The 23,130-nt window shown below is 37.5% G+C and overlaps 1 protein-coding gene across 1 annotated transcript in view; it reads right to left on the reverse strand.

The window, feature by feature from the left end:
• The window catches only part of LOC131160012 (protein MAIN-LIKE 1-like), a 29,665-nt gene extending 11,104 nt beyond the window's left edge, over window positions 1–18,561 (reverse strand). Inside the window, exon 1 of the mRNA XM_058115293.1 lies at window positions 18,375–18,561. Within this exon, the coding sequence (XP_057971276.1) occupies window positions 18,375–18,428 (54 nt within the window). The 5' untranslated portion in view covers window positions 18,429–18,561. The remainder of the gene's footprint in view (window positions 1–18,374) is intronic.
• Window positions 18,562–23,130: the final 4,569 nt, after the last annotated feature.

The raw sequence follows: 23,130 nt of genomic DNA on the forward strand, positions 1-23,130 counted from the left end.
TGAACATTAAGTTGGTTGGGTGTTTGGAGGGAAAGCCTCTGTAGTGTTTATATATGCATCATTCTGGGTGTATTTGCATTGTAACAAGAACATATGAAGTGTCTTTGACACAAGATAGTAATAATTCTTTACTGATTGCTCTCATAGATGTAGGCATTGTCGAACCACATAATTGCTTGTGTTGTTCTTGCTTTCATTTGATTGTTGTGGTTGTGTTCTGTATTCGTTCTTTACTGATTGCTGTGTTAGACTTCCGCTGTGCAAATTCAAGATTAATACAACAATAATGATCTCTTAGGGAACATCCAATAATTCACCACATGTTTAAAAAGCAAGTGGGCTGTGTCTCCTTTGCTAAACAGTACTTCGATGTGGGAATGAAAGTACTGTATTTCAAAAACCATCTATAACCACAAGTCTTATTAGTACTTGAAGAGGCTCCAACAATGCTGCAATCTTCTCCCACTTGACCTTTTCTTGCTAGCAAGTAAGACAAGTTCGAGCATGCTCAACCACCTCATCACACGTGTAACTTGGGAAGACCCGAAAAGTTTTTTAAAAAAAAAAATTAATATTAATTAATTAATTAATTAAACATTATTAAATTAAATTAATTAAATTAAATAATATGATGGTTATATATATATATATATATATATATATATATGTACAAATATATAAGGATAAAGTAATGTGTTTAAATATATATATATATTTGTTAAAGTGTTAGGATGCTTCACTGTGAAGCATCCCAATTGAAACCAATTTTAGAGAGAGATTTCCCCCAAGCCATGAGCCATTCTTCATCTCTCCTTCGTTTTCTCTCCCTCTCTCCTCGATTTTCCTTGCCAAACGGACGCCGATCGAAAAACGGGAAATACCCCTAGGCTCCATTCTCCACTATCGACATTTTAACCGGAGTGGATTTGCCGTAGGAGCATCGTAGGCACCACTCCTGAAATAAGATAAACTCACTCTCTCTTCAATTTCTCCCCAATCTTTAGCCAAACTAATGAATAGAAACAATCACGATGATCTAGGAACGTTTCTCTACAAGTCTAGTGGAGTAGATTTTTGAACTGAGCTTTCCAAGCACCACTCTAAGGCTAGGGTAAGATTTAGGGAATTAAGCAAATTTGATGTTTTTGGGAGTTTAATCATTTATTTGGAGTTTGTGAGCCTAGGAAATGTTAAAATAATATTTTACCTGGGGTTGAATTGATTAAATTAGGATTTATGAATTCAGGGTACGTGTGAGTGCCGCAGGAGCAGTTTTGGGATCCTTGCGACATTGCTTTAGGAAAACAGGTGAGTGGATTAAGTTAAGTCAGATTTTTATTAAAGTTAAACCGATTAAACTGCTATATATATATATTTGATCTCAAGGGTTATTTCAAAAACCAACCGTTCAAAGTAGACTTTATAAATTTAGGATTTTTTTTTTTTTTTTTAAAGAAGGGCGGCACCTCCATTTATTTATTGATAAACCCTCACTTTTGGCGGAAAAATACCGTGATTACACGATAATCAAAGGGAGAAACAAAAGACAAAACTTTAAAGACCTCCCAAATAACAACACCAACATCCAACCAAAATAAGATTACAAGTCCAAACAAAACGAAACAAAACAAAACAAGGACCTACAAAACAAATATCACGCAACAAAACAAACGAAAGATAAACAACATAAAGCATAGACCAAAACCAACAGGAAATCAGCTAAACATACCTCATATAAGCCGTACCCATCTTCTCTTATATAACCCATTGATAATTCTAGGGAGTTGACTACTATTTGTAAACAACCTATTCCTCCCCCAAGCACCTTGACGAGCCAAGGCATCTGCCACTTTATTTCCTTCTCTATACCAATGTTTTATCGAAAAGTCTACTCCCTCCAATAAACCAATCAATTGTTCCCAAAAATCTCATAAATACCACAAGGAGCACCTACTTGATCTTATCCAATTTACAACAATCTTCAAATCACATTTAATATCAATACTAGTATGGCTCAAATGTTCGCAAATCTTTATTCCCTCCAACACAGCTCTTAATTCAGCTTCATTATTTGAACAAGAACCAAAATATTTTGAAAAACCAAACACAAAAGAACCTGTATGGTCTTTAAGGATGCCACCACCACCCGCCGGCCCTGGGTTCCCCAAACTACTTCCGTCCAAATTTAGTTTCAACCTCCCTTGCCCCGATTTTAGTCATCTCACACATTGCATAGTTTTAATTCTTTTATTCACAATTTGCACTTCCAGATTCTGCAATACCCAAAAATCAGCATCCTTTAACTGAGTCAATCCTGTCATGTTCCTGCTCAATACTTAATGGACAGCCACACATCAGTACTACTCTCCAATTTCCCCTCCATTCTAGCCACACATCTCCTTCTCCACAGCCTCCAAACTACTAAACAAGGAATCAAACCCATCAATGATCCCAATTGAGAAAATTCGGAAGCCCTATTAAACTATATTTGGACTCTTTCTTTCCAACTTGTTGTCTAAGGAAAGGAACACCAACCTCCACCGAAACCTTCCTCCAAACCTCAATAGTAAGGTCTCCCTTATTTAACACATGCTCCATATCTTCTGGTTGTCTCATCTCACAACAATTACACGCCGAAGCAAGCGAAACCCCCGCCCTTCTCACCTTTTCATCAACACTTAAGCACTCAAAAGCGGCCTTCCACATGCAGATAGTAATTTTCTTTAGTAACCATTTATTCCAAACCCACTTTGCACACTCAAACTTTGGAGCTCTAACTTTGATAACATCCCATGCGGACTTTGTATTAAACCAACCATCCTTTTCCGGGAGCCATAGCAGTATGTCCGAAAAGTTTCTAAGATTTTCCACCCTTTCCATCACTTCTTCCGCTTTATTATACCCCAGAATCCTCTGCAAATTTTCCACATCCCACGCATTATTGATAACCAAATCTTTTAATCTGATATGTGAATGTGCACCATCTGGACACTCTGCAAACAAAGGTCCCGAATTTAGAAACTTATCATACCACAAATTTACATCTCCTTCTCTAACCTTCTACTTAGATTTACTTAACTATTCAGGCATACCCTGCAAAACTTTTCTCCAAAAGGAAGAATCCGATCCATGAGGTCTGCAAAGAGCAATATGTCCTCCTTTCACATATTTAGCTCTAAAAAATCTAGCCCATAAGAATTTTGAGTTAATAAATGTCAATCAAACTTCATGAACAAAGACCGTTGCATTTCCGAAATGTCCCTTACTCCTATGCCCCCCTCCTCTATAGGAACACACAATTTCTTCCAAGCCCTCCATTTCATTTTTTCTTTTCCATCCTTAAAACCCCAGAAAAAAAGAAGCAAACATACCTATACTCTTTTTACCCAATGTGGACAATTTTGAAGCTAACAAATGCATGACATTACTGACAACACATGTCAACAAAAACGAAACGACCCCTTGAGACAACAATGATTTTCAGCCCTCAACTCTCTTACTTATTTTTGAAATTAAGGGTCAAAATGACAGTCTTCAATTACCACCCTCCCACTACAGCACACCAAATAGCGAAAAGGGAAATTTACCCTCACTAAAACCAATTTCTTGAAAAATTTCTCCCTTCCTCCAAACACACAACTTCTTTGAGAAAAAAAATAGCTGATTTATCTTTATTTACCCTTTGGCCAGTCCAGTTTTCATACTCCTTAATCACCTCCATTATCTGACTAACATATTTTTTTCCAGCATTAGCAAATATAACAACATCATTCGCGTACATTAAATGTGATATAATAGGTGCACCACATGGATGTGCAAATGGTAAAATCCGCTTCTCAGACAGCTTTTTTTTAACTAACTTAGAAAAAACTTCTTCCATGATGATGAAAATATACGGCGACAACGGATCCCCTTGCCTCAAGTCCCTTTTTGACTTGAAGAAACCTCTATACGTGTCATGTATCATGACAGAAAACCAAGGAGTAGAAATACAATTCTGAATCAACTGCAAAACCAGTTTGGAAAACTAAGAGCATGGAAAATCTGATCTACCACCTACCACTCCACTCGATCATACACTTTGCTCATATCAAGCTTTAGCATTATATTACCTCCTCTCACCCACCTACGTAATAATTTTGTCATCTCTTAAGCAAGCGTTATATTTTCAAAAATACTCCTCCCTTTCACAAAAACACCTTGTTCTAAAGATATTAAATCACCCATCATCAATGAAAGCTTACCAACAAGGATTTTGGAGAAAATTTTATAGATTATGTTACAAAGGCTTATCGGACGAAATTTATCAAAAGATTGAGGATCATTAACTTTAGGAATAAGTACTATGTAAGAGGAACAAAAATACCGAGGCAACATATCACCTCTGAAGAATTCTCTTACCGCATCCATCACATCATTTTTAATAATCCTCCAACAGGTAATATAGAAAGAAGACCCAAATCCATCCGGTCTCGGGCTACTATTCACGGAAGTAAAAGAAATAGCTTCATAAACCTCCTCCTCAATCGGTCCTTCCTTCAATCGACCCATAGACTCCTCAGAAACCACCGAATGGATAAGACCATAAAAGTCCAGATTTGACCTTTGCACTGAACTATTTTGCCTCAAGAATTGCTCAAAATAATTCACAGCCTCATCATGGACCATCTGCATATTTTCCAACACCAAACCATCAAGAAGCACCATTGAATTTACACAAGAGTTACGCCTTTTTTGCGTAATCACAGCATGAAAAAACTTTGAATTCTGATCACCATCAATCAACCATTTCAACTTTGCTTGCTATGCCAACCTAGCCTCTTTCCTTTTATACCAAACCTCCAATTCGACCTTAGAAACAAGGAACTCTTCTTCAACTGATTCTGAGTACTCTATCTGTAGTAAATTCTCATATTTTTCCACCCTTTCCTCCAACTCTTGAATAAAACTACCAACACGCCCAAAAGTCTGTTTATTCCACACCCTATGTCTTTGTTTTAACCTTTTCAATTTACCCGCTAATTTACACAATCCTGAATCCGCCACAATGTGTTCTCTCCAAGATGATTTAACCATTTCCAAAAAATCCCCATGCGACGTCCACATGTTTTGAAACCTAAAAGGCGCTGGCCCATACCTCTCCATACTCGCACACAGCTGTAAAATGATAGGAGAATAATCTGAAGTATTTCTTTTCAACAAAGATGTCTTAGCTTCACCATATTTTATAGAAAAAACATTATTAATCAGCACCCTGTCCAGTTTCGCCCAACTTCTCATCAGACCTTCTTGGCCGTTACACCATGAAAATTGACTTCCTTCGAATTTGAGGTCCAATAAACCACATCTATTAATGCAACCATTGAATTTAGCCATAGACGAACCCAAGCGAGGTCTACCTCCTACCCTTTCCTCATCTGACTGAATTACATTAAAATCCCCCATAATAACCCAAGCCACATCAAAACTCGACAGCCCCTAAAACTGTTCCCATAAATCTCTTCTCTCAATATGATAACATTTAGCATAAATCTCTTCTCTCAATATGATAACATTTAGCATATACAAAAGTAAGAAGCAAAGAGCCTCTATCCTCTGTTAACAAAACTATCACACATTGATTAGAGGCACCCACCCAATCCACTTGAACATCCTCTTTCCAGAACAGCCAAATCTTCCCACCTTCCTCTACATTAGAGCAAAAGTTAGTAAATTGCAAATACACCGTCCACCTTCTTATCTTTTCTATATCTTGAAAAGGTTCTGAAACTGCCAAAATCGAAACTTTCTGATCTTTCACAATTTGTTTCAATCTTCTCTTCGACGTGTCCAACCCTCTTAAATTCCAAAACATAATTTTGTCCATCATAAGTTCAACTTTTGAGGCACTGCCTTAGCCCTCTTACACTTTCTCACTTGACCATCATCTTTATTTCTTCTTTCCGACTCACCCATTGTCACATTACTAGAATCAGAATGATATTCTTTTTGAGTATCAATGCAAACCTCCATATCTCTCTCAGACAACACATCATAATTATCCCTACACCCTCCACATCCCCCTCTCTCTCATCCACCTCCTCCACCAAAATCACCTCCCCATCCTTGTCCTTTTCAACTTTTCCCCTCTCTCATTCATAGACAACTCTGATTTCCTGAGCAGACCTAGAACAACCTCCCAGTTCTACCTGCACCCTACCACCCCTGACTTCTGGTCTTGACATCTGGTCTTGACAACGATTGACTTTCTCTCCACTATTTTTCTCTACCAAAATAACTTCATCCACTTTTTGAGTGCCCACATTATTAACCTCATTCACAATTTCTTTATTTTTCTCAATCTCATTCGACAGACCACTCACGTTTCTATCCTTCTCCTCCACCCTCTGATCCTGAATCTTCAAAACAGGACCTTCCTCTTCAACTATCATATTCTCTTTTCTACCTACTTTTTTCCAAACCATCTCATCTCCCTCCTTCCTCATACCTACCTTCCTTTTATCCTTAAGCTTAACTCCAAATCGGCATACTACTTCAATGTGACCTTGTCTACAACATTTATTACAATAGAAACCTCTCTTCTCATATATTACCCTTTGCCAATTCTGCTTTTATCCTACCACCAACGAAAAACCCTCCACAGGATCTTTCTACAAGTCCACTTCAACACATAATCTTGCATCAGTGGCTCGTGTTCTATATAATGTGGCATTATCCGTCTCTAGGAATCTACCAAACCTAGTGGTCAAACTTTGCAAACAGTCCATTCTATATAAATGTAAAGGCAAACCTGGTAGGAAAATCCACTGAGGTGCGATCGATGGCTCCTTGTTTACATCAAAATTCACAGACTAGTTAAAAAGCCGAAATTGGCACCTTGCCACCCATCTTCCTTCTCGTGCCCATGCATGAATGTAATCCTTTTATTTCACCAAATGCAACAGAACATGATAGTTGTCCATAAAACTTATCATTGGAACTTCAGAGAGACTCCAGGATTGGATAATATGCCTCTGAAGGACATCAATAGACGGCCTTGCAGAAAGTAATTTAAGAACCAACGCAAACTTCAGATCCTCAGCAGCCTTTTCCATCTCCACATCCGAGAAAACAAAACCTAATTCTCCATTAATTAGTTCCGATTTCCTCAACAGGATTTTGAACTTCGAAGATGGAATTGGCCTCTTCAAAGCTTCTGCAAACGATTTTCCCCCAGCAAACCTTCTCCCTTTTCGACCTTATCATCCCCCGAACCACTCCCCTCAACTCGTAAACTAGCGTCGACACCTCCCCTCAACCCTCCGGTAACAGCTACTGTAGACGGCACAGTCATGTCTAACACCTATTCCATATTGAACCCCAAAAAAACAAAATAACAAATAAACAATAATAAAAAATCAGACCTGCAATAGACTTACGTCTTCCGTCACCGTATGTCGCCGACGCAGGTTCGCCGTCGCCACTTCGTCGTTGTCGCCATCTCAGATTCCCTCAGCCTAGAAGCCTCTGCTGCTCTCCGACTAGTACCACTGCCACTGCAACCTACGGCGGAGATGGCGACTGCTGAGGCGGACGAGTTCTTCGAAGTGGCGGAGATGGCGGCGCTGGCGAACAACTCCTCCTTTCCTGGAACTGCACAAGAGTCAGTCCCAACTCCACCACTGGCCGCCAACAACACCGACGATGACTCCCCACGCCGTCAGGGGCGACGGAGCCTCACTGAAGTCCAGAGGAGCTCCAAACGCCATCGTCATGGGTCGCGACGGCAACAAGAGTTTCACAGCAACCTCGCGGGCAAAAAGGGAGTCAAAGAGGGACCCCCAAACGCCGTCCGGGTGACGGATCCAACACGTGCAGCCAGAGAAGACGAAACTCTCCGTCATCGTTTGCAACGGCGGCAAGAAACAACACCTCGTGGCTCATTATCTTCCTCATCGCAAAACTCTCCAACTCCGTCGTCATTCGCGACGGCGGCTAGAGAACAGCACCTCGCAGCGACAGTGACGCCGGAGGACACCCAACAGCCAAAGCCGTCGTCACAAAACAGCGCTCCAAGCCGTCATCGTCCTCGTCGCGACGGCGGCTAGGGTTTCACCAGAACAGTGCTTCAAAACGTTTTAGCTTGTCCCATCCCTTTGGTTTATTTGTTATGCCTCGTAGATACTAATTCAAACATAAACATTGGCACGTAGCTCTTCCTTTGGCGACGAGTCAAATACCTTAGGATATATGATATGGTATTTTGGATAAAACGAACGGTGGAAAACTGGGTTTTATCTTACGAACTTCAAACTGTGTTTTCTTGATTGTTTAAATGGCTATATTCAAATATTGAAATAGTGTGGCAGGTGAATAATCGGTATGGGTTATGGTATAACTGAATTTGGGTATGATTGTGAAAAATACTGAATTGTTTGTGAAATATACTGGAACTTCCTTTGCAAAATACTGGGTTTTATTTAACGGTTGCAGACCGGGTTTTACTTGACGGCCAAGGGCCGAATTATATTTAATGGCCGAAGGCCGGGTTTTATTTAACTGCTAGGAGCCGACTTTTGTTTGACGGCAGGGAGCTAGGTTTTATTAAATGGCAGATTGTAAATGAAATAGGATTTGTACTATAGTTTTTATTACTTAAATTGCATAATATGGTTTGAGAATCCTGAGGACCAGTTGTATTGTGAGCACGGTACCGTTGCTAGGGAATTATTGAGACCATGTATGCCCACACTAAACTGAGAGGTGTAGGGTGGTCTCCGCCGTTTAACCTACGTAAGGATGAAGTACCTTTCCTGGAGGCCGAATCAGGAAGTGGTAAGGCTTGCAGACCTGCAACTTGGTTGTGGATGCCTGCAGACGTACTTGCAAATGATTACTTTGACTGTGTCTAGGCTGATCCCCCAGGGCATACGTCCAGCCTTCGGATCACACAACCCGTACCATGGGGGAAGTAAATAATGTTTAGTCCCAAGAAGTGTCTTTTATACATATTTGTTAATTTATGTAAATGGTGTTATTATTTATTGAACTGGTTTATACGGAGAAAGTAAATGCATATTTTTCAACTGTAAAGAAGTGAGTATTTGTTTACTAATTAAAATGCATGAATGTTTATGGCGAAGTAAACTCTCTGCCAGAGGGCTTGCTAAGAAAGGCGAGTACCCTAATAAGTATCAGTTGTAACCATACCAAGTTGCATAACGTATTAGAGCATAGGGGAGCTACATGTATGGACGTGTAATCTCCCCTATCCTCAGGAACTTTCACTTATAATAATTGGGTGTGTATGTGGGTTTGGGTGTGTATGTGGGTAAGGTTTGTGAATGTTTTTATAATTGTGATCATTTAACAAATGATGATATTTGGTATACACTAAAACAAACGTTGGTCACACACTAATGTTAACTTAATCTGCCTTACTGAGAAGTGTCTCACCCCAATTTACAAATCATTTTCATGACCATCTCAAGATCGAGCTTAGCAAGCTCCGGGGCGGGGTAATAGCTAGTTTCAGCTTTTATGAGTGTCTGTAAGAACTCTAATGCATTAAGCTATATTTGAAGTCCTTAGATGTGAATGATGGTTGTATGGACTTAGTTGGTTTTGTATGATATTATGGATTGTAATATGAATATTTGGAGACTTTTGTGTATAAGGTAGTTTAGAACTCTGATAATATATTTGGAGGATGTATCATTTATTTCCATTGTATTTATATTATGAATATGGTATCAAATACTCAGACGTCACTAAAGTAGCACCCCGAGCCACGTGGCGAGTCGGGGCGTTACTGGGTACTACCTCTGCTTCAACAATGTCAAAGTCCGATATCATCCTAAGTGTCCTGCCCACATGTCATGACACTCTTTACAACATCTTCCACCAATCTCCAACTCAAGGCATAATAAGTTGATTATCATGTGACAATAACATTCCATCCTCTTATCTATAACTGGTAGGCTTTACCCTCATTCACCAACTTCATGAGGTTTTAGGCAACTAGATCTTTGACAAGGTTTTCTTTGAGCACTCCCGATTGAAGTGGTAACCTTACTTACTATCAAATGGGTTACCAATAGTAAGGTTGCAAACATAACCTTCCTACTCAATGCATCCGCAACTTGGTTCGTCCACCCTACCTTGTGCTCGAAAGAGAAATAACTAGGGGAAAATTTAAAGTGTGTAAAGAAATAATTGATAGTTAAGTTATTTGTTTTCACCATGAACTTCGACCCAAGTAGGTAATGCCGCCAAACACGAAGACAATGTATTACTGCTAGCATCTCCTTCTCTTGAACTGTGTACTTCCACTCAACTTCACTAAGCTTATGACTCTCATTTGCAATAGTATGTCCATTTTGTATTAAGACCCCACCACAAGCATTGTCTGAGGCATCTATCTGTACCTCGTAGGATTTCATGATGTCTGAAAAAATAAAGTACGAGGTCTCGCATCATGACATCCTTCAAGTTGTCAATTGTTCCCTAGCACTCCTCCGTCCAATTCTACATATAACCCTTATCCATCAATTTTTTCAATGGGATAATTCTCCTTAAGTACTCTACAAACTTTCAACAATAATTGGTGTTGGTGTCCAAGAAAGCAACACAGCTCCTTCATTGTCATTAGGATCTTTCAATCTTGAATAGCTCTCACTTTCTCCATATTATCCAGATACATGCTTGTTCAACTGCATGACCAAGGAATTTGATTCTCCTCTAAGCGAAAGAGCACTTCTCTTTCTCCACATAAGGTCATTCTCCTTCAACTTGCCAAACTTCCGCAAATGTTCTTCATGTTCCACCAAAGTGGAGCTATAAACAACTATGGCGCCAAGGTATACCATGACAAACTTGTCAAAGTAGTAATAAAACACTTGATTCATCAATGTGCATAAAGTTGTAAGTGTATTTGTCAACTTGAAGGGCATCACCAAAATTTATGCATCCCATACTGTGTCATGCAAGTAGTCTTCAACTCATCACCATCTACTATTCTCATTTGATAATAGCCCAACCTCAATTCAAGTTTGCTTAAGTACTTGGCGTGACTTAACTAATCAAACAAATCAACAATCAGTAAAATAGGATACTTGTTGTGTACAATCACCTTGTTGAGCATATGGTGGTCCACACACATGCTCCCATCATGTTCCACTGAAACAAATCGGTGCTCAAAATGGACTTTTGGAAGAATGTATTTAGTTTGCTTCCAACAACTTATTAAGTTGCTCCCTCAACTCTGCTAGTTTTGGAAGCGCCATCCAGTATTGATCCTTTAGCACTAGGCTCTACCCCTACTAATAACTCAATATTATGCTCCACACCTAGTCGTGGAGGCAAGTTGTGTGATAGCTTGTTCAACATCACAACTTTGTATTCATCCAACACATCGTAGATGGTAGTAGCCACCCACACTTGGCCTACATCTTCTTCCACCACTAATGTGGTAAGATATGTCTACTCAACCCCTTCTTGATTTGCATGGCTAAAAGAAACTTCTTGTTGTCTTTTTTTTTTTTTTTTTTTTGCAACAACTTTCACCATACAAGGGTGATCTCCCATTAGTCAAGGGAACTAGCAAACAACATCAATACCGCCTTAATCCCCCTCAAGAATTCCATTCCAAATATCACTTGGAATCATCCATTAGCACAGTATGAAATTCACATGTCCTATCCTTGTCCAAACTTCACCATCACTTGCTTGACTCTTCCTAGAGTAGGCTGAGTTGCAAAATTAATCGCTTTCATATGTCATGAATACTTCTCCAAGTTTAAGTTGAGTCTCTACATTTTTGCCTATGGGACAAAGTTTGGGTGGCCCCAATATCCACCACAACGCAAATGCTCTTTCCATTGATTCACAAACATTAACCCTATAGCTTGGGTAACTTTTGGTTCTTTTGTCTGTTTCTCTAATGCACTAAGTAACTACATCTCACCCATCCTTGGGATCTCCTCATCCTCATCCTATCCTTGTGCCCCCTCTACAACGGAAGCTTGTAACGCATTCAACAATGACTTGTAAGAGCAATCAACAACTCAGTGAGGACCTTCTAATAAGAAGCATGACAGCTTATCCTTTCCACTGGATGTGCTAAAAGACTAAGAGGATAAAGCTTCCTTTAAGTTTGATGCCTTGGTGTCAACTCTTAAACTTTTGGGTTTGTTCCTTTTGAAAGACTTCCCATCATTTTCACCCAACATGCCACTCTCTTTCAACATTGTAGAACTCTCTTCAACATAGTCAGCCAAGCGTTTTGTAGCAAATAGTGCAGTAGCCAAGTATAAAACTCTTTTTCGATGAAGTTCTACCTTTTTTTCCCAAGTTTCAACCCTTCTAGGAAATAAAAACAACTTAGTTTCCCAACATGTCCCAAATATCCAACATCAAAGTAGAGAATTGTTTCATGTAGTCCCTAACTATATCAGTGTGCTTAAGATCTCGCAATTTGTGCCAAGTATTGTACTCAATATTTTCAGGAAAGAATTGAACCTTTAGCAGTTAAGCTCCCTCTTCAAGTCTACCCAACTATTAATAAATATAGCAGTTGAAGGCATAAGGCACATTGACGTGAAAAGGGTACTTGGGGCCTAAGTACAACACATGAGGCGAAGGCACGTGCCTAACAAAGGCATGGTGCACATTTATTACAACTATGGGTAAGATACCTTATTTGATGGGTAATTGATTTATGCACACAGTAAGAGTAATGTTTGAATTTAAAATATTAAAATATTCAATAGAAAAACATAAATGCATAGATATTATGATTACCAAGTACCATGTAATTACTAAATTGTAAATCTCAAAATAGGCAATGGATAGAGGGCAGCACACTAGGATGCAATAGGCAATAGTTGTAATTATTAAATTGTAAATCTTAGAAGTATAAATAAATAAATAAATAAATAAAAGGAAGCAATAGTTGTAATTGTAGAATTCAAAAGGCGTGTACTATATTTACAAGAGCAAAAGGCAAATAGAAAAGGAAAAAAAAAACATTTGATTCTAAATTCTGAAGTCTAGCCCAGAGCAAGCAAATTGAGAAAAGAGTGCCTCGAACTCAGACATTCACCAGAGAAGCAAAAAAATATAGCATTCCAAATTCCAAACAAAGGTTCAAAGAAGACTCACCTGGATTTGTCAAAGAGCAACTAGAAAAAGCCTCTAAAGAAGAAGCTTCAACGCTCGAACCATACTAGAGCTTCAAAGAACTAAAGAACAATTGAACTTGAAACAAGATGGTTGAAGAACAACTAAACTTCAATGAAGATGACCTAGAAGATGACCTTCAATTTGAGAAAAGGATTGAAATACCGATTCGAAGAAGATGAGTTTTCATTTGTAGTAGAATTGAAGAATTAAACTAAAGAACATGAAGCTTCAAACTTGCTAGGGCTTTTAAGAAGATAAAGCCTCCAACTTGCACATAGGGCTTTCGCAAAGATGGCCTTAATATTGTTTTGATAGGGCTCCAAGCAGAAGGGTGAAAAGTGGGGTCATTACAAAGGGTAGACAAATCGCGCCTCACTACGCCTCTTACCTCACTGCACCATACTGCACCTTTTACAAGTCGCTTCACCTCAATATTCATGAGCCACTAAAATGGATGCGCCTCTATGCGCCTTTGATTACTATGTTAATAACACGTCATTCGTTCTAAATTTCATCATACTTGGTACGCCATCACCACTTTGCGTCTCCACTCAAGTAAACTATTGTCATGGATATTTTCGCCTCCTCTGAGTTGGTCCTCACCACATGAAAGTATTATTCCATGTCAAAAAAGCAGTTCCTCAACTCTTTAGCATCATAGGCACCCCCCTACGCTCAAGGTTTTGGTGCACTTGTTCTTCAATACTCTACCATCATATAGTTAGAATTCCCAACAACAAAAAACATCAGGTCTATCTTGGCATTAAGATCCCCCATCTACATCTGTAAAGCTTCTTTTGTAGCACGAAAGTCCTCTAACATTTCCACAATAGAATCCTATTGATATTTTTGTGATTCCTCCAATGCATTAACACATTCAGCAAGTTTGGCCACCTCCACAGCCACATGTTTGGCTGACTCAGCCTACGACTCTAGTGCCTCAATTCTCTCGATATTGGTTGGCATGGTCTTTTACCAAACAAGCTTGGTTCATGATACATTAGATGCTATAGCTAACCTATAACACAAAAGGATCGAGGGTTGCCATCTATATCATGTTTTAAGTAACTATTTTCTACAAGATCTTATGCCAATTGTACTAAACCATAAAAGGGGCACCATAAACCTTTTGAGTTGTAGCTCATTTAGAAGGGTTATTCATTTGAAGCTTGTTATAAGTAAAAGATTTCACACATACAAGGCTCTAGGACACATTGCACAAAAACATCATATTTTATTTTTAAGCCAAGGCAAAGTACTATTATTATGTTGTTGTGCAAAGAGTATTTTGGGGTTCTCATTGACGATGTAATGAAAATTGCTCTAGGCTCCATGGAAGTGTGGCAACCACTTCCAATTATAGAGTTGATGGAGTGGTGTTGTGTAAGTTGTCAGCTTTAGGACAAAGTCTACCATATAATTGACAATACCAAAGAACTGCTGCAATTGCTTTGTCGTCATTCGACTATCTGGAAAGATGCTAAGCTGTGTAACAACATGTGATTGTAGCTCATATTTCCCTTAGCTAATCTTCATCCCGAGAAAATAAACTGTCTCGACACCAATAATCATTTTCTTTTCTAACAACATGATTTCGTAGAGCTCCACTATATCTGTGAACTATTTCAGAAGCTCAACTTGTGAACTGGAATCTTTTGAGAACAAAAAGATATCATCAATATAGATCAGGGCATAATGGAATATGGGCTAGAAGATCTTGATCATTGCCTTTTGGAAAATAGACAAGGCCACTAAGTCCAACTGGCATAACAGTCCATTGGTAGTGGAAATTGGGTATGCAGAAGGCCGTTTTGGGCGTGTCATCTGGATGGATGCCCAATTTCCAAAAGCCCGCAATCAAGTCAAATTTTGAAAATACCTGTGCCTCTGATAGTTGTGAAAATAGGCTAGTCCTATTTGACAATGGAAACTTATCATCAACGAGGAAATGGTTAAGGGGCTGGTAGTTGATGACGAGCCTCAGTTTTCCTCAAGATTGCTCAGCCCTTTTGTTAAGCCAGGTATTCTACAATCTGCCATTATCTCCAAATGACACCAGTTGTACTCGCAAGGTCTTCCTATGCCTTCAGAAGTCGACTTGTTAAGCCAGGTATTCTTCGGAAAGACAAATGAAAGCCTTGTAACCAAGGATTCAAAGCAGCAAATGGAGAACACTTCCAAGTCAAGTTAAAAAGTGTCTGTTTATATTAAGCTTCATCCAGAATGCTTAATCAAGGCAATATTCTTTGAATCAAACCTTCCAAACAAAGATCTTCTCATTGGATTCGATATCATTCCGCTTTTAAACAAGGTCCAATGGACAGCACAAGGTTTAAAATTCATATCATATTTGTTACAATGGACCAAGACTCCTAATTTCTTCCAGATCGCTCAGTCCTTGGAGGAGATTAAGACACGATTAATTCAGAAAAACTTTGCTAACAATCATAGTGAGTTTTTGGAGAAATGCTCAAAGCCTTTATGGAAGAATCCAGAGTTCTTTGTCAATCTCCCCTTCAAAAAGAACGAAGATATCAACCTGACTAAAGCCAATCACAAAGGGATTAATCCAGATCACTATTCTTTGGCCCAGAATGAGTTGACCCAACTCCAAGAAGAAGGCTTATTAAACCAACAAAGTCACAGTGGGCTTGTGAAGCCTTCTACGTCAACAAAAGGGCTAAGCAATTTCAAGAAAAATAGAGGCTTGTCATCAACTACCGACCCCTTAACCATTTCCTCGCTGATGATAAGTTCCCATGGCCAAATAGGACCAACCTATTTTCACAACTATCGAAGGCCCAAGTATTTTCAAAATTTGACTTGAAAGCAGGCTTTTGGCAATTGAGCATACATCCAGATGACAGACCCAAGACGACCTTCTACATACCCAATTTCCACTACCAACGGACTGTTATGTCATTTGGACTTAAAGTGGTCCCATCTATTTTCCAAAAGGCAATGATCAAGATCTTCCAGCCCATACTCCATCATGTCCTGATCTATATTAATGATATTCTTTTGTTCTCAAAAGATATCAATTCACATGCTGAGCTTCTGAAACAGTTCACAGATATAGTGGAGCTCTACGGAATCATGTTGTCAGAAAAGAAAATAATTATTGGTGTCGAGACAATTGATTTTCTCGGAATGAAGATTAGTCAAGTGAAATATGAGCTACAACCACATGTTGCTACACAACTCAACACCTTTCCAGATAGTCGAATGATGACAAAGCAATTGTAGTAGTTCCTTGGTCTTGTCAATTATTTGGCAGACTTTGTCCCAAAGCTGGAAACTTACACGGCACTACTCCATCAGCTTTTGAAAAAGAATGACGTGCCCCCTTGGGAATCCAAACACACAGAAGCGGTAAAATCACTCAAAGTGGTGGTCACAACGTTGCCACCACTCCATATTCCTAACAAAGGAAAAAGATTCTCGCAGACTGATGCAAGTGATGGGACTAGAAATATCTATGGATACAAAAGTAGAGCATTCAAAGAATCAGAATCGCATTATCGCTCCACCTTCAAAGAGATATTGGCGGTAAATAGGGTAATTGAAAAGTTTGAATTCCATCTGATTAGGCTTATCTTTCTAATTGAAATGGATATGTCATCCTTCCCAAAAATGATCCAATTCAAGCAGAAGATCCTCCAGCAAAGACAACTCCTTAGATGGGCGAACTGGTTTTCATAGTATAAATTTGAAGTTAAGCACATCAAAGGAAATGACAACACCCTCAGCAATTTCCTCTCAAGACCAACAAATCCTCAAACTCATCCTCCGGTTCTCTCTCTCATGGCATCCTCATCTTCCTCGAAACTTTCACAACTGGTTTAGTTGATAAGGGAAACCACAAAATGATCCAGGGTCTCCAGTCTCTTCTCCTCTCAAAATATGGTTCAGTTGATGCATCGATAAAAAACCTAAACCGGCACCCTCTTTTCCCATTCATCAATGGTCTTTGTATCTCCACACTTTCTCATCTGACCTTTCCTAAAGAAGCTTTCCTCCTTCTTTAGTACCTTGCAAGGACCTACCGACTCAATATGATCCTTCACACACCCTAGACCTATGCCTTCTTAATAGACCGGAGACAAAGACCTTGCCAATACAGTTGTTACAAGTCGACTTTTGAAGATAATGGTAGTCTACCCAACTGAAGAAGAAGAGGATTACAAGGAGAGAATGGACCACTGAATGGACCACCGAAGAACCACTAAAGCAAGTCCAGCCTTATCTTTATCTTTATATGTATTGTCATTGTCAGTCAAATTTATCTTTATGTGTGTTGTTTTTGTCAGTCAGTTTAGCTTTAGATTTATGTGTATTGTTCTTGTCAGTTAACTTTATCTTTATTAAAAGGTATGTAAAGGAGATAAAGAAAAAAATTATATCGGAAACATATTCCAAGATATCATGGCATATTCCCTCGCTCCTCATCTATTTAAGGGAGGCTCTGGCCTCTAGCTAGGCTGAGCAAGTTGCCTAGAGCCTAGAGCAAGTACTATTATAGATGCATTATTCTTTTCTATTTTTTTTACAATTTGTCACTCATGTGTGCATAACCCTAGGGTGTGTTGTCATAGTAAACTCAATTTAGGTGTCTCAAAAAAAGATATCTTCATACCAAGAAAGGAAGATTCATAAAGTGCATGAATAAAGGAAAAACAAAATTGACATGTATGCATCTATAAAGTCCCTGTTTTTACTTCCTTTTTGTTTTTCTAGGTAAGTTACTAGTTTTACTTGCATAAAGGGAAAGAATTCCACAACTAAAATGCTACCTAAAAAATTACTAGTGAACTATGAGAATCTAATTTTGAACCCAAAAAAAAAAAGTTCACCTTCTTGGTTAGAGGACATGCAAATTGTCATGCTACGTAAAATTCACCATAACTTCACCACCAATATAACAAAAAAATTTGCAGAGAAATTATTGCAAGTAAATGCCTTGGAAAAACAAATGAAAGCAAATACTTCACATGGAAATTTAATTTTAAAAAAAAAAGAAGATTACCAAAGTTCATAATCTAATCCAGAATAGTGGTAAAACCAACAGTAAAAAAAAATTAAGTATTTATTTGCCAATCTTACACCAACCCAGAAAAAAACACTCAAAAACATCTTCAAACTTGATTTACAAAATATGGAAAAAAAAAAAAAAAAAAGGTGCTGAAAGACAGAAAAAGAGCTAAAAAAGGTACCGAATTTCGTCTACTTGCTCCCCCTGCGCAAGACTTTCTTGTTGCCTTCTTCATGTCGAGCTCGCAGTTTAAGTCAGAGCTTCACGAGAAACAGTAATGGCAATCCAAAACCCGAGAGAGAGAGAGAGAGAGAGAGAGGGTCCAATGAAGCTTGTGAGAGAAGCTTCTTCAAAATGAAAATGAGGGGAAAAAGGCGGCAACACCGTCCCCACCACTATCAATTTATGTGCATCAATAAAATGTAAAAGTTAAAAATTCAAAAAAAAAAAAAAAAAAGAATTGTTGTTTGTTTTTGTATTTTGGTTTGTGCTGCTTTTAACTTTTAACCTTCTTAAATTTTACATTTAATTTTGTTGGTATCATCCCATTTTGGTCCTTTATTATAAAATTCACTATGCCAGTTACCAAAATTGGAGAATTGGGTGCTCCAATTTGTGTAAGAATGCCATACTAGTAATTCAATGAATGCATGATACCTATAAGTATTTAATATTCGATTTTTCTTTATATTGCATTCAGGAGTTAGATTTCAAATGCTAGATTTGAATTTATATGTATCTCAACAACTTTCAATATAATCAAATCTTATCCAAATATAATACAAATCTAAATTACGCTTCTTTTCAAGCATAGGGTTAGTTAATTTTGAATTTTAATGGCTAACAACTTTCCAAGACAAAATATTCCTCCTAGGACTCGAGTTTTGAGTTTTTTCCCATTTTAACTTTTTTTTAAAAAAATATATTAAATAATACCTCATTCGGGGAAGTATTTCCCAGAATGACTCTGACGTAATCTCGCTAGTCCAAGTAGCGATTTTTAACCAAATCTCGGTACTCCAAGTAGCGAGATTTAATTGAAACAAGCAACACTCCGGCAGCCACGTTTGGACGCGTGTAACTGTCTACGAACCAGAATTTGACGCGTGGCAAATCTCGCTACACGAAGTAGCGAGATTTTGATCTGATAATTAATGCTCTGTCAACCCCTTTTGAATTACCTCCAGCCGGATGTCGACGCGTGGCAAATCTCGCTACTTGGAGTAGCGAGATTTGCTTCGGAATAACTTGGCCAGTTCTTTCTTCCTCCTTTCTTGCGCGAACAGACTGTTGCAAAGCCGAGCAGTGACCGTTGAAGAAAGACAGCCGAGCAGGTGACCGTTGGGACTTCATCACATTACAAGTTATATAAGGAGATGGGGTAAGTTATGTTTTTCATCTTCAGTATTTGTTTTACGTTATTTTTATTTCATCGAAAGTTTTGATAATCCGAGAGAGAATTTGTGATTTGTGTTAAAAGAATCGTGGACAAACACTGCTCTTAAGGTTTGTATTTCATTGTTTTGGTATTTAAATTTAATTTTTTGCTGATAATATTTTTTTGTTTGGGTATTTGAATTTAATTTGTTGCTGATAATATTTTATTTTTTCCATTCAAATTGTAGTTCAATATTTATATATTTATTTTGGATTGTTGTTTCATTGCAAAATGCATTATTTTTCATGCCTTAGAAATTTTTGAAGTTTCATCTACTCACAAAATTAGTTAAATTTCCTTCTACTCGTTTGAATAATTGTACAATTATAATTAGATCATATGGTTTACTTTCAAAATGGGAAATTTTGTTATTCAATTCTTAAATTTTCTTGTACTGTTTTTAATATAATTTGGCACATGCACTAAAGTTGTGAACATAACATGTAAATTATATGATTTTAATTGATGCTTTCAATGAATGTGAGTGTACATTATAATTATAAATTGTATTGTCATATGTATAAGATCTTAGGATCTTATACCTTATTTTTCGGGTTATTAATAATTATGTTGAAAATTTTAAAAAAAAAAAATTCTGACTGTTATATTAATGCTGAAGAACAAAAAAAAAAAAGGTGATATTTTTATAATGTATAAAAAAAGAATCTAAAAATTGAGAATTATTTTCTAAATATTGAACACATCGTTAGGCTTTTCTCTTCCCTTTATTTTTTTTATTTTTTCCAGTTAATTTAAGGCTATTTGAAAAATTAAAATTTGACAATATGTTTGGTTAATATTTATGAAAATTAATATAACCTAAATTTGTAATTACAAAATATTTATGTATTATTTTTAAATCAATTGATATTTTAAATATATAATTAAAAAATAAAATATTTGCGGAATATATATTAAAAATATTATAAAAAGAAAAATACAGTTTATTATAATTAGTTTAATTAATTGTTGTACTATCCAAATTTATTTGATAATAAAATCTTTTTTTAACATGACATTTGAAAAATTGTGAAAAATATTATATTATTGCTTTTATAATTTTTTAGATATATAACTTTGAATTCTATTTAAATTTTTTTCATAAATAGTTAAAAATTGAAAATTAAAAATGAAAAATGACTACATAAAGAAACATATTTATATAATATGTTTTCTTTTTCACTTTTCTAATCTTTAACTAAATAATTTATTTTAGTTCTAGATTTATGAATTAGTTCTTCAAGAAACTAATAAAAAAAAAAATTAGGGCTAGCACAGCACAATGATGCATATATATATATATATATATATATATATATATTGTTGGATGCTACGTCTTCTCAATTTCAAAAGTTAACTTATAGGATTAATCTTTCCAAATACTTAATAATTGATTTTTAGTACCTTTCACAATAATTCCAATAATCTCTCTCTCATACATGAGACCCCAATTTTAACCCATCTTGAGAAGAATGTTAAAACGTGTTTTTGACACTAGTATTTGGGGTGTGTGTGTGTAGGCTATGAAAATGAAAGAAAATTTATTACCTCTTTGTCTGCCTACTCAAGAATTCAACTATAATGTGACTTGCTGTATGGATCAATGAGTTATCCCTCTATTAGACTCAGATGATCTTGTTTTCGTATTGTTTGACAACTTCTATTTGAGTGAAGAGTTTTCTTAGTTCTCCAAGCTCATAGCCTAAATTTCTTTTGTATTTTGTTCACCAATACTCACAAGCCTACTACTTGGTTTCCAACAATCTACTCAATTCTAACTCACCCAAAATCACATACACAGAGGCAATGTTCACATAATCACAGCTCTAGCTATGAAAGGTTATCTCACTCATCCTCTGTCATTAGTCCATCATATGTAATAGAACAATGACTTCAACCAATATATAAATAGAGGCAACTGCTACACTGCACAGAAAATGCCAAACAAGAAAGGTGCTTGAATAGCTTACCATCATTACAATCCTAAAGTAGCATAAGACAATTAGTTGGATTACCCGAGTTATTTGGTGGGTGCAGCAGTTCTAAAAAATGCGGTTCCTTAGGGATCATGACCAAAATAAAAAATTCCATGAAAAAAGCCCCATATGTATAAGATCCTAGGGTAGGGGGTGCCTGAGGAGGCCACAGTCGACAGAGCACCATTAAAGATCCAATGGTATGAGGAGGCCACGGCCTCGACTAGTCACCGTCGATGACGCTGACTGGGAACACTGTAGAGATGATAGCTAAAAGGTCACATTATTATAGGAGAGTAATGAGTTTTTTTTCCTCTGATTCGAGCGTATTTTTCACCAATATATCGATATAAATGTAGTGTTCACATTTTAAAGCACTGCAGAGTACGAAGTACCAGTTTGAAAAAATTACTCTTAAGAGCACCATTTAATAGTTCTTTGGATTCTAAGTTGAATCACAAATTTTCCGAAAATCCGAAGTATATGTCATATGGGGAAAATCAAACATATTCATGTTATTTATTCATAGACATTGAATTCATCTATTTATTTTCTAGAGGGGGAAAGTTAGGTCCAAACTCTAAGTTCATTCATTCATTAGAATTTGTATACATCTATTTGGTTTATAATTATTAGTTATTTCGTTTCATTTACACATCACTTATACATACAATTTTGTGTTGCGTAGGTTTGTTTTATTTCTCGATCGCCGATCTAAATGACAGGAAGCTCAAGCAGTAATCCAGTCACGGTATTTTTATATATAGGGGGGAACATCATAACCGCATTAGATGGTGTTAGGTATAGTAGTCGGCCAGTTCGACTTATTCGAATTGGTCGTAGGTGTAAATTAAGTAAATTATATACGAAGATATATAAATATTTGCATATCGATCCAGATCAATATGCATTGCGGGTGACCGCAAGATACCCTGCGCGCGAGTTAAATAATACAGCGTTCTACGAGGCTGTTCCGATATCAGATGATTATGGGTTGCGTATTGTATTGGACGCACACTGTGTCGGTGAGACATATTTGATGATGCACTTGTATGTCGAGACTATTCCTCAAGTGGGTGTAATTGCAGTTGGGCAACCAGATGAGCCGGCAGAGCAATTGGGTGAAGTCGGTGAAGACACCGAACAAACACATCAGGTCGATGTTGGTGGGGAGGTTCGTGCTATGTCCACGGTCGATTTTAATGAATATCCGGGATCGTCATTCCAGCCGTCGGATTACGAAGCACCTATTCCTCACACGTTTTCGCCGGCAGGTTGCGAACACGTGCCGAGTGCGGTACCAGCATCGTTGTTTGCCATTGCGAACGACGCATTGGACGAGGGCATGAACATTACAAATGATGTTCATATTGAAGACGAACACATGCACGAGCAGGAAATGGGTGAAGGGTTAAATGATGTTCCCAATGATGTGAACTTACCTCATCATGACAAGGGCGACGCAACGTTTGACGCGCAATTCATCGGCGAGCTTCCGATGTACGGTCAAATTGACCTAGGTG

Source organism: Malania oleifera, chromosome 7 (genome assembly GCF_029873635.1).
Source record: "Malania oleifera isolate guangnan ecotype guangnan chromosome 7, ASM2987363v1, whole genome shotgun sequence".
Lineage (NCBI taxonomy): Eukaryota > Viridiplantae > Streptophyta > Magnoliopsida > Santalales > Ximeniaceae > Malania > Malania oleifera.